The 12,318-nt window shown below is 40.9% G+C and overlaps 1 protein-coding gene across 8 annotated transcripts in view; it reads left to right on the top strand.

The window, feature by feature from the left end:
* LOC121278899 (vacuolar protein sorting-associated protein 13B-like) overlaps positions 1-12,318 on the top strand; it is a 1,102,197-nt gene that overhangs the window by 648,569 nt on the left and 441,310 nt on the right. Inside the window, exon 23 of one of the 8 annotated variants that reach the window (XM_041189403.1) lies at positions 9,562-10,099. The exons of the other annotated variants lie outside the window; for them this stretch is intronic. Coding sequence (XP_041045337.1) covers positions 9,562-9,588 — 27 coding nt within the window. The 3' untranslated portion in view covers positions 9,589-10,099. Of the gene's footprint in view, positions 1-9,561; positions 10,100-12,318 lie in introns of those variants that run through there. 8 annotated transcript variants of the gene reach the window in all.

Below are 12,318 nucleotides of genomic sequence, written 5' to 3'. Positions count from 1 at the left end.
CTGTGGCCATAGACGTGACTCCAGGATGGTATGTTGCCTCTTGGGTGCAAGGGTCAAGGATGTTACAGAACAGTTGCAGGGCATTCTGAAGGGGGAGGGTGAACAGCCAGAGGTCGTGGTCCATGTTGGGATCAATGACATAGGAACAAAGAGAAATGAGGTACTGCAAGCAGACTTTAGGGTGTTAGGTAGGAAATTGAAAAGCGGGACTTCAAAGGTAGTAATCTTCGGATTATTCATGCTGCCACGTAGTAGTGAGTATAGGAACAGAAGGATAGAGCAGATGAATGCATGGCTGGAGAGATGGTGCAAGAGGGGGGCTTTAGATTCCTGGGGCATTGGGACCATTTCTGGGGGAGGTGCGAAATGTGCAAGTTGGACGGGTTACATCTGAACAGGAACGGGACCAGCATCCTCGTGGGGAGGTTTGCCAATGTTGTTGGGGCAGATTTAAACTAAATTGGCAGGGGGATGGGATCCTGAAAAGTAGTTCAGAGGGTGGTGAAGCAGATATGGAATTAGAGGTTAAAATACTAGTAAGTGAGCCTGGAAGACAGAGGAAACATAGGTTAGATAAGAAGGAAGTGAGTTTAGCAAGGCTAAATGGAATACATTTTGATGCAAGGAGCCTGAGGAATAAGACAGATGAATTGAGGGCACAGATAGGCACATGGGAGTATGATATCATAACCATAACCGAGACTTGGCTAAAAGATGGGCAGGATTGGCAGCTCAACATTCCTGGCTATAAGGCATTCCGACGAGATAGAGAGGGGGGGTGCGGTTGCAATATTGATCAAGGAATCAATTAAAGCAGTGAGGAGGAATGATATCTTGGAAGGATTATCAAATGAGACCATATGGGTAGAAGTAAAAAACGAAAAAGGGGCAAATATGCTGTTGGGTGTGTACTATAGGCCCCCAAATACTCAGGGAGAGATAGAGGATCAAATATGTAATCAAATTTCAGAGAAGTGTAAGAGTAATAGGGCAGCAATAGTAGGGAATTTTAACTACCCAAATATCAACTGGGATTGTTTTACTGTGCAAGATAGGGAGGGAGCAAAATTCTTAAGTTGCATCCAGGAGAACCTTTTTAGCTAGTACGCAGAAAGCCCAACAAGAGAGGTAGCAGTTCTGGATCTAATATTCGGAAATGAGCCCAGGCAGGTGGAAGGTGTATCGGTAGGGGAGTATTTTAGAGATAGTGACCATAATTCAGTTAATTTTAGGATAGTTCTAGAAAAGGATGAGGTTGGGCCAGGAATAACAGTCCTAAACTGGGGAAAGGCTAATTTTACTAAGATGAGATACAATTTGGCCCAAGTGGACTGGGAGCAGCTACTTGCAGATAAAACTGTGTCAGAGCAGTGGGAGGCATTGAAGGACGTAATAGCGAGAGTACAGGGCAAACATGTTCCCGTAAAGACAAAGAGGGGGACCAAATCTGGAGAACCCTGGATGTCAAGGGACATAAAGGTTAGGATTAAGAAAAAAGAGAAGCTCATGGCAGATACCAAGGGCTCAATGCGGCAGAGTCCCTAGAGAAGTATAAAAAGTGAAGGGGGGAACATAAAAAAGGAAATTAGGAAAGCTAAGAGAGTGCATGAGAAAGCATTGGTGGGTAGAATAAAGGAAAACCCAAAGGGTTTTTAAAAAAAATATATAAAGAGCAAGAGAATAACTAGGGAAAGAGAAGGGCCAATTATGGACCGTAAAGATAATCTGTGCGTGGACCCGGAAGCCGTGGGTACAATCCTCCACGAATACTTTGTGTCGGTCTTCACAATAGAAAAGGATAACAGAGGTACAGGAATCAGTGTGGAGGACTGTGCAATATTAAAGGAAATTAACATAGAGAGAAAGGAGCTGCTAGCAGGTTTAACAGCCTTAAAAGTGGATAAATCCGTAGGCCCGGATGAGTTGTTTCCCAGGCTGTTGAGGGAGGCAAGGAAAGAGATATCAGGGGCCTTGGCAGTAATCTTCAAATCCTCTTAGGCCACAGGACGAACATTGTCCCATTATTAAAAAAGGGAGGAAGGGATAGACCAGGAAATTACATACCAATCAGCCTAACCTCGGTGGTGGGGAAGCTACTAGAAAGAATTCTGAGGGACAGAATCTATCTGCACTTGGAGAGACATGAATTAATCAGAGATAGTCAGCATGGATTTGTTAAGGGAAGGTTGTGTTTGACCAATTTGATTGAATTTTTTGAGGATGTAACCAGGAATGTTGATGAGGGTGATGCATTTGATGTGATCTACATGGACTTTAGCAAAGCTTTTGTTAAAATCCCTCATGGAAGACTGGTCAAGAAAGTAAGATCCCATGGGATCCAAGGCAAACCTGGCACGTTGGATCCAAAATTGGCTGAGAGGCAGGAAGCATTGGATGATGGCAGAAGGATGTTTCTAGGGCTCGATGCTGGGGCCCTTGCTGTTTGTGGTGTACATAAATAATTTGGGTTTAAATGTAAGAGGGTATGATCCAGAAGTTCCCGGATGACACGAAAATTGGTAGGATGGTAAATAGTGAGGAGGACAGCCATAAACTGCAGGAAGATATCAATAGACAGTTCAGGTGGGCAGGGCAGTGGGAAATGGAATTCAACCCAGAAAAATGTGAGGTAAAGCACTTGGGGAGGTCGAACAAGGTAAGGTAGAAGACGCTATGAATGGTAGGACCCGGGACAGTACTGAAGATCAGAGGGACCTTGGTGTGCATATCCACAGATCCCTGAAGGTAGCAGAGCAGGCAGACAAGGTGATTAAGAAGGCATTTGGGATACTTGCCTTTATTAGCTGAGGTGTAGAATACAAGAGCAGGGAAGTTCTGCTGGAACTGTATAAAACGATGGTTAGGCCATAACTGGAGTAATGTGTGCAGTTCTGGTCACCACATTATAGGAAGGATGAGATTGCACTGGAGAGAGTGCAGAGAAGATTTACCAGGATGCTGCCTGGGCTGGAGGGTCTGAGCAATGAGCAAAGATTGGATAGGCTAGGGTTAATTTCCTCGGAGTAGTGAAGTTGAGAGGGGACCTGACAGATTATGAGGGGCAGCGATAGGGTGGATAGGAAGGCACTTTTTCCGATAGTAGAGGGGTCAATAACCAGGGGGTATAGATTTAAGGTAAGAGGTAGAAGGCTAAGTGGGGAGTTGAGGAGAATTGTTTTCACCCAGAGGGTGGTGGGAGTCTGGAACTCACTGCCTGAAAGGGCAGTTGACTCAGAAATTCACGTAACATTTAAGAAGTTTATAGATATTCAATTGCATTGCCATAGCCTCCAGGGTTATGGGCCAAGTGCTGGAAAGTGGGATTAGTGTAGTCAGATCTTTGTAGACTGGTGCAGACACAATGGGCCAAATGACCAGCTTCTGTGCTCTAAACATCCGTGTCTATGAGTCTAAAACACTATGCAACATTATAGTCCAAGCCTCTGTTGGCCAGTTTAATTTCAAATTAAGTGAAATATCTTTCAACTCCATCCTCTGTAAATTTAGGCACTAACCGAAGATTTTTAGTTAAGTCAAATTCCTCAAAGGAATCAAAGTCACCATCTAAATCACTATCTCTCCTTCCCTCCTTTATTCTAGGCTTCACTTTAGACAATTCATACTGTCTGGCTTCTTCCTCTCTCAGAAGCTCTCTATCTCTTTCCTTCTCACTTTCCTCACTTGCTAATTTCTCTCTCTAAGGTTGAAGCTCAAGCTTTTGCATTTCTATGTCTTGTAATTTTTTCTTTTCCTTTTCTTGTTCCTCTCTGTCACATGAGCAGGGACATGTTATGAATTTAATTTTAAAATTTATATTTGCTTTCGGAAACCTCATCCTGCCTAGGTCGGAAAGGCAGTGAAAATTTTCTTTTAATGATGACTTTAATGGCCTTAATATTAATGGCCTTTTATTTGTTGGCCGGCGCGCAGCTGACTCTGGGGCAAGCTGCCACTCTGGCGGGTGCCTGCCAACCGAAATATCGCATGACTGCGCGTTGACATCGGGACGCTCACGTCATTTTATGCTGGAGCGTGTCGGGCGCATGCCCACCAACCTGCCGAGCTAAAGATTTTACTCCATGTGTCTCCTCCTTTAACTTTAAATGCTGTGTAAGTACTTTAACCATGTAAGCCTTAGAATTCTGCTTTTATTTCTACCTGGACTTCATCTGCTAACTCTGTCAGCTGAGTTTTAGTCAGAGATTTTAAATTCTCCAAAGTCACATCTTTAACTCCCAGAAAAGTCTTAGCAATTACCAAAGCCATGTTGCAGTCCAAGCACTTCAAAATCCCTCAACATAAAACTCCTGAGTTCAGTATGCTCCTCGTACTCATACCCTTTAAATTCACAAATTACAAATTCAGTCAAGGAATTTTAAATCCCGCAAAGAACCCCCAAATTTGTTACAATCGCAGCTGATGCTATTCGCTGAGCAAGCCATAACCCAGAGGGCAACGTTTCTTACTGATCATAAGTTTTTTTATATTTTGCAAATGAGGGGAAACTACTGATCTCAGGGGCATTATTAGGATTTTTAAATTAAAAAATGTATTAACAAGAATAAATAAAAACTTAAACATAGAAGATTAAAGTTACACAGTTCCTACAAACAAGCTGTCTTCACTAACCTTACCCCAGTTTAATTACCCATGGGGACACTCACACAGCCGCCTTTACTGAATACCAGCATATTCCCAAAAATATTATCTTCACATCGATTGATATTAAGCCTGGAGAGGTGACAAAAGCATTTATATGTGAAAAATCAAAAATTTTACATCTGCTAATTGTGTTAGCAGTATTTAATGCCACCACTAATAGCAGGATCTAAGTACAGCGTGACATCTTTACATTTTATCCATTATAAATGTGGGCAAAGTAATATAAAAATAAAAATTCGATGGCTGCATCATTTGAAGAATGGTGCTATTTGAACAAGAGCAGGGGTGTTTTTTACAGGGGAATTTCATCATGTAGTATTATCTATTAAATAGTTTCCATACTTTATCGTATTATTGTTGATCATACTGTTTTTGCAATAGGATGCTCATTGATACTACAGGTTGCCTTCTCGTTTGTATGTAAAAGATCCCGTGGTGATACTTGAAGAAGAGTAGTTGAGTTTTTGCAGTTTCTTGGCTAAAGTTTTTTAAGTAACACCACCAAAAACAGATTATCTGATCATTAATCTCTTTGCTGTTATAGAGTCATAGAGGTCTACAGCACAGAAAAAGGCCCTTCGGCCCATCGAGTCTGTGCCGGTCAAACAAGTGCTTAACTATTCTAATCCCATTTTTCAGCACTAGGCCCATAGCCTTGTATGCCATGGCATTGCAAGTGAACACCAAATACTTCTTAAATGTTATGAGGGTTTCTGCCTCTACCACCCTTTCAGGCAGTGAGTTCCAGATTCCCACCACCCTCTGGGTGAAAAAATTCTTCCTCAAATCCCCTCTAAACCTCCTGCCCTTTACCTTAAATCTATACCCCCGGTTATTGATCCCTCAACCAAGAGGGAAAGTTCCTCCCTGTCTACCCTATCTATGCCCTTCATAATTTTATACACCTCAATCATGTCCCCTCTCAATCTGCTCCACTCCTAGGGAAAATAACCCCAGTCTATCCAATCTCTCCTCATAACTAGTACTCTCCAGCCCAGGCAACATCCTGGTAAATCTCTTCTGCACTCTCTCAAGTGCAATCACATCCTTCCTATAATGCGTATTCCAGAACTGCACGCAGTACTCTAGCTGTGTCCTAACCAGTGTTTTATACAGTTCCAGCATAACCTTCCTGCTCCTATATTCAATGCCTCAGCTAATAAAGGCAAGTATCCCATATGCCTTCTTAACCACCTTATCTACCTGTCCCTTACCTTAAGGGACTGCTGGATGTGCACACCAAAGTCCCTCTGATCCTTGGTACTAGCCAGGGTTCTACCATTCATCATGTATTCCTGTGCCTTGTTTGTCCTGCCCAAGTGCATCACCTCACACTTATCTGGATTAAATTCCTTTTGCCACTGATCAGCCCATCTGACAAGCCCATCTTTATCCTCCTGTAATGTAAGGCTATCCTCCTCACTATTTACCACCCCTCCAATTTTTGTGTCATCCGTGAACTTAGTGATCAACCCTTGTACATTCAAGTCTAAATCGTTTATATACCACAAACAGCAAGGGATCCAACACCAATCCGTGTGGAACCCCACTGGACACAGGCATCCAGTCACAAAAAAAACCCTCTACCATCACCTTCTGCTTCCTACCACTCAGCCAATTCTGGATCCAATTTGCTAAATTGCCTTGGATCCCATGGGCACTTATCTTCGCTATCAGTCTCCTATGTGGGACCTTTTCAAAAGCCTTGCTGAAGTCCAGGTAGACTACGTCAAATGCATTGCCCTCATCTACAAACCTGGTCACCTCTTTGAAAAATTCAATCAAATTGGCCAGGTATGACCTCCCCTTAACTGCCATTGATTAATCCCAGCCTCTCCAAGTGTAGATTAATTCTGCCCCTCAGAATTGCTTCCAATAATTTCCCCACCACTGAGGTTAGACTGACTGGCCTGTAGTTCCCTGGTTTATCCCTTCCTCCCTTCTTGAATGATGGTACCACATTGGCTGTCCTCCAGTCCTCTGGCACCTCTCCTGTGCCTAGAGAGGTGTTGAAAATTATTGCCAGTGCCCCTGCTTTCTCCTCCCTTGCTTCACTCAACAGCCTGGGGCACAATTCATCCGGGCCTGGAGACTTATCTACTTTTAAGCTTGCCAGACCACTTAGAACCTCCTCCCTTGTGGGACTTTGCTGTGTATAAATTGGCTGCCACATTAGCCTACATTGCAATAATGCCTATATTTCAAAACACTTAATTTGCCTCAAAGTATTTTTGGACATCTTGAGTTTGTGAAAGACACAGTATAATTCTTTTTTGGATCAATTCAAGTTGTCTGTTGGTAGTTATTTTTGGTCTAGAGATAGTTCAAACCTTTCTTCGCTTATTGTCAGGGAATTTCCTCATATGCAAACTCCTCATATTCAATGACACTTTATCATATGCTTGTATTTGGCTTGCATAGTTCATGTCTCTAAACTTCTATAAGCTTTCCCACTGGGATGCTTTTTTATTTGCTTTTCTATCACATATTTGTGTCAATAAGCATAACCTTTTGTACCTTTAATTTTCAAGTGAAACCTCTTGCCCTTGTCATTGACCAGTGTAAGTGACACAATCGTTGCAAGAGTCCATTCCTGAAGGTGTCATCAGGTTGTTCAGACATGTCAGTGACCACGGGTTAATTACAGAGCAACAAAAAGAAAAATCATTTATTAAGCGATTGGTTTACTTCTCAGCAGCTTCTTAGTCTTCAATACCAAAAAACTAAACAATTCCACATGAAACACAGGGCTCAATTTTGACCCATTTTAAAACCTATTCATTTAAACAGAGTTAGAATCTGGCCCACTGTCTTAAGGTGAAGATCCTGACCACTCAGGCTACCAAGAGCACTGAAAGCCCCTTGGACCTTTGAGCTGCCATGTTTCTTAGTTTTTAGTCTTTTCTGGTTCTCCTCCACCTACCCTCACCAACCTAGGCTAAAATATTGGCAGCCTAATGCATGTACCCCGTAAAATTTCAGACAGGTCGGGGACGGTTGGATAGGTGGCAGGAAGGCCATCTGCTGGATTTTATTTTCCCCCCCAGCCTTAAACCAGTGGAGCAATGTAAAATCCAGCTCTCTGTTTCAGAGTTCATCTGTTTGTGATGATGCCATTAAGCAACTTTGTACCAGAATTCCCAACAGTCCTGACATCCCCTCTGCAATGTCATGGGCAGTCAACTTTCAAAAGCAACAGTTTAGTGCAAGCATTAACAGTACCAATTTCTGCATGGAGAACCAAATGATTGACGTATAATTTGATCTGATTGGCAAATCGCCCTTACTTTTCAGGGACATTTGACCCTTATTTTAAAAAAATCCAAATGTTGCTTTTAAAATTAAGTTAGGCTTCGGGTATTGTTGGAACAAGGCGGCCTCAGCATCTATCCAAGACATTGAATCGTGGTGCTATCAGCTTGATTGTCAAAACTTCAAACTGTTTTGAAATTAAGGGATGTGTCATTACTTTAGCTATGCCATTTGTTTTTGTGTTAAAGTGATGACCAAAGTTACATGTTCATCTATCAAAGTGAAGGAATTTCTTCTTTTTGTTCTTCCTTGTTTCAGTCATATTAAAGCTGCTTGGGTAAACCTTGGATTGGCTGTTTGAAATGAGCAGTGTACTTTTGTTTTTGCTCAGCTCCAACAGAGGACTATTCAGCCTGTTCCTTTGCGCGATTATTAACTTTCTTCCTGGCCAGCAAATGAAAATAGAAAGAGCTCTTTGCATTTCAGTAGCAATGTTTTTTTGTGCCAGGGACGCCATTGCCTCCAGAGATGTTAGCAGAAACCAACTCTTGAAATTGGTCTTGGACCCTCCTGAGACGGTGGACTCATCTCAGTTACTTGACTGTACAGCCGCTGAGGGGACTGCTGGCAGCAGCAGCAGTGTTGTTAGGTAACTGCAGCATATAATTTGGACTCCATGAGGTTTCAATCAAACTTGTAAGGAACTTTCTCTCATCGTACAATGAGCTCACTTTCACAAAACGCACTTACTGGTTGTATTTGCCCAATTATTAACTGAACTGCCATACCTAAAATTCATAAGCGCATATTACTAATGCCAAGGATAAGCACACAGGGTTTATAGATACTGACGAAAAGGTCAGTGGTAAAAAATTTACTTTGTGGCAAAAAATGGCATTTGTGCAGAGTTGATGATGGACAATTTTTAAAAAATTTTTTTTATTTAAAGTGGGATTTGTTATGTGTTTTTTTTTCTAAAAAATGTCATATCTGCTAGTTCTATTCACATTTTGAATCCTTGGGAGAAAGAGGTGCAACAATTTATCATCCAGCTTTTACATTTATCTTCCTAAAATCTTAAACATGCATTATTTTGTAACTTAACAGGATGGGAAGAGCAGCTCTAGAATTTTTTTCCTTAGTTATTTTAAATGACTTAATTAGGAGGGGCCTATTTGTGAATTTCGGGATTGTCATCATTTTGCAATTACTTCTTGTGCTGTGTGAAAGCAAAACAATATTTCAGTTGTGCCTGTCATGTTCTTTTACAGTAGCTGGACTGAGTTAAGAGGACTTTGCTAGAACTTACTAATTATCATGGTAGGATCAGTGGAATGTGACTGAACAGTTGCTAAAGCAGAAGTCTAATTGTTGAAATCAGAATAACCCTCTCAATGTTATTTTGATTGTAGTGAGTAAAATATTTTTGGTGAAGGAATGGAATTTTAAACTACGTTTAGAGTATGAATAAAACATTATTTGAAATTAAATTAACTTCCTATTAAAAACTGAAATGTATGATTAAGCCACTAGCCAGTAGAAATAATTCAAACTGTATTGTATATAAAATAAAGTTATGAACATGATATATTCAGGATTTACAAGTTCTGATGTAACCCTAATTAAAATGAAACGATTCTATTTCAGGAATTTGCAATAACTCTTAATATTTAACACATGAATGTGTTCAATATTGATGGAGGAATATGTTGCTACCAAACTGAAATAAGATCCTTGAAACAGAAAGGACGTTACCATGGAAAAATGAAGTAACACTCGGTGCAGCTGTGATGCATTAATGAATAGGATATTTTTTTAAAAGATCATTTGTGTTTGGTGTGGCTCGAAGGGACTGAAACAGATGGTTTCCATGAACAGAATCTGACCCTCAGCATGAGCACTGTTACTGGCATATTACTTCATTCTCTTTCCCTTGATGAACAGTGTGTTGAATTATAACATGATTTACAGTTATAGGTTTGATTTTCTATTTACATTTGAACTCCTGATTTTATATTGCGTGAACTGTTTAACTTACTGACATTGAATCGGCAACTAGAATCTATCTGTGAACAGGAAAAGAGTGATAAATTGATTTGAAATTGAAATTCACAAGGTTCTAGTTACCTCTTGAACAAGCCTGCTGGTGAAAATATTTCTTAGATCTATTACAGTATAACTCTATCAATTTGAGTTTAAGCAGAAATGTACATAGGGATAACTGACCAGTAACATAGTGATTCTATATGCTTATTTTAACAAAATATGATCTTAGACCAAACTGTTTCATTTTTTTATACTGTTGATTCCATGCAAATAATAGAGAGCAAGAATTAATATTTTTCCTACACTTAGCCTTTTTGAATTGTTGCATAAACATTATAACCGTACATCTTGCTCTGTGCTCATTGAAAGCCCAGGTTACACATCAGTAGATCCTCTACATCCCTCTGAAATGTTTTATTTCCGCTTCTCCCAAATCACAGCTAATTTAAAGTTAAAAGAATATTCTGAGAGTTTGCAATGAATAATATATTGTGATTTAAGGCATGTCTCAAATTTACTCTTGAAAATTGGTAATGGGCTGCTTTGCCAATATTTTCTTCAGGTTTTAACAAGTTTAGTTCCTTTCACAATTGTAGTTTCATCTTTGCTTACAAGAATTACGTTTCTTGGTGACTGACAAGGACATACTAAAAGAGCAAGCTATTCAGCCATCGTGCCAGTTCCCCCATTCAGTTATTTCATGGTTGATCTGTATCTTCACTCTGTGTACCTGTCTTGGTTCTGTATACCTTGGTACGTGTGTGTAACAAATAATCAGTGCTGTTAATGAAATTTGCTTTGGTTTTGTGTGTGTTATTTTATTTACTTATAAACATTACCATTCTTTTGGACATCACTGCATATACTAGCAACATATGAAAGTTTCATCTTATTCCTGCAAACATTCTTTCAGCATGATGTATGTACAACTGAACACCCTGAAATGCTGAGGAGAAAACAGCAACATTAGTGGGTTTATTGTTGATCAAAGTTCCTCAATGTTTTACAGAGGCACAGTCAGAGATAAATGGACTCTGAGCCACAACAGCCGTTATGAGCGAGGGTGACTTAAATCTTGTGGGGGTCCTAATCCTACCAGCCGGGTAGTAATCAGAGGACCTGGCAGTGAAAGTTGAAAAACAATAGTTGCTTTTTCGTAATATATTATCACACCTGTACGAAATGCCCCAAAGCACCACAGAAGCAATGAATTACTTTTAACTGCAGAATTGTTGCTATGCACCCAAGTGTGGTAACTAGTTTAGGTACAGTGAGATCTCTCAATTAACAAAGAGGTGGTATGTTTTTGGTGACAGTGTTTGAGGTGAAGATTGTTGGCCAGGACACCGGAGCAACTGCTTGTTTCTTGTTTAAATTGTGCCATCCCTCTTGGAAAATCAGTTGTAACTAATCTGAATTTAAAGGGATGTTGGAATTGGTTCCAGTTGAGCTACCTCCAGTCAGCTATGGGACCTTTGATATCCATCTAACAAGTTAAAGGGGGACTCAGCTGATGAATTACTCCTCCTCCATGACGAACACCACTTGGAAGAAGCACTGAATAGCAATGGCACTGAATGTACTCTGGATGGAGGAGTTCAAGGTCAGTAACTCGAGTGTTTTGGTAGCATCACTACTGACCAAACGGCTGAGTACTGAAAGATATATTTGCTGGATTGGACCTGCAGCAGGTGGTGAGAGAACCAACAAGAGGGGGAAAACCTACTCAACCTTGCCCTCAGCAATCTATCTGTTGCAGATGCATCTGTCTATGACAGTCTTGGTAAGAATGACCACCTCTCAGTCCTTTTGGAGGTGAAATCCCAGCTTCACACATGTTGTGTGGCACAACCACTGTGCTAAATATCATAGATTCAGAACAGATCTAATAGCCCAAAACTGGGCATCCATGAAACGCTGTGGGTTATCAGCATCAACAGAATTCTATTCAACCCCAATCTTTCACCACAATGTCCGGCATATCCCTCTCTTCCAATACCATCAGTCCTAGTTAAATGAAGAATGCAGGAAGCTCAGGAGCAGCACCAGGCATACCATCTCAACCTGTTCCTGAGGTTCCCACCATCACAGATGAAAGCCTTCAGCCAATTCGATTCACTCCACGTGATATCAAGAAATGGCTGATGGGGCTGATACTGCAAAGGCTGTGGGCCCCGACAACATTCCAGCAATAGCACTGAAGATTTGTGCTCCAGAATTAGCCATGTCCCTAGCCAAGCTGTTCCAGTACAGCCGCAATATTGGCATCTACCTGACCCAGGCATGTTCTGTGCACAACAAAACCAATACAAACCCAGTCCCCCCACTCCATCAGCCTACTGTTAACCAGCAGCAAAA

Source organism: Carcharodon carcharias, chromosome 6, assembly GCF_017639515.1.
Source record: "Carcharodon carcharias isolate sCarCar2 chromosome 6, sCarCar2.pri, whole genome shotgun sequence".
NCBI classification, from domain to species: Eukaryota; Metazoa; Chordata; class Chondrichthyes; order Lamniformes; family Lamnidae; genus Carcharodon; species Carcharodon carcharias.
This window is presented reverse-complemented; position numbering and strand designations above follow the sequence as displayed.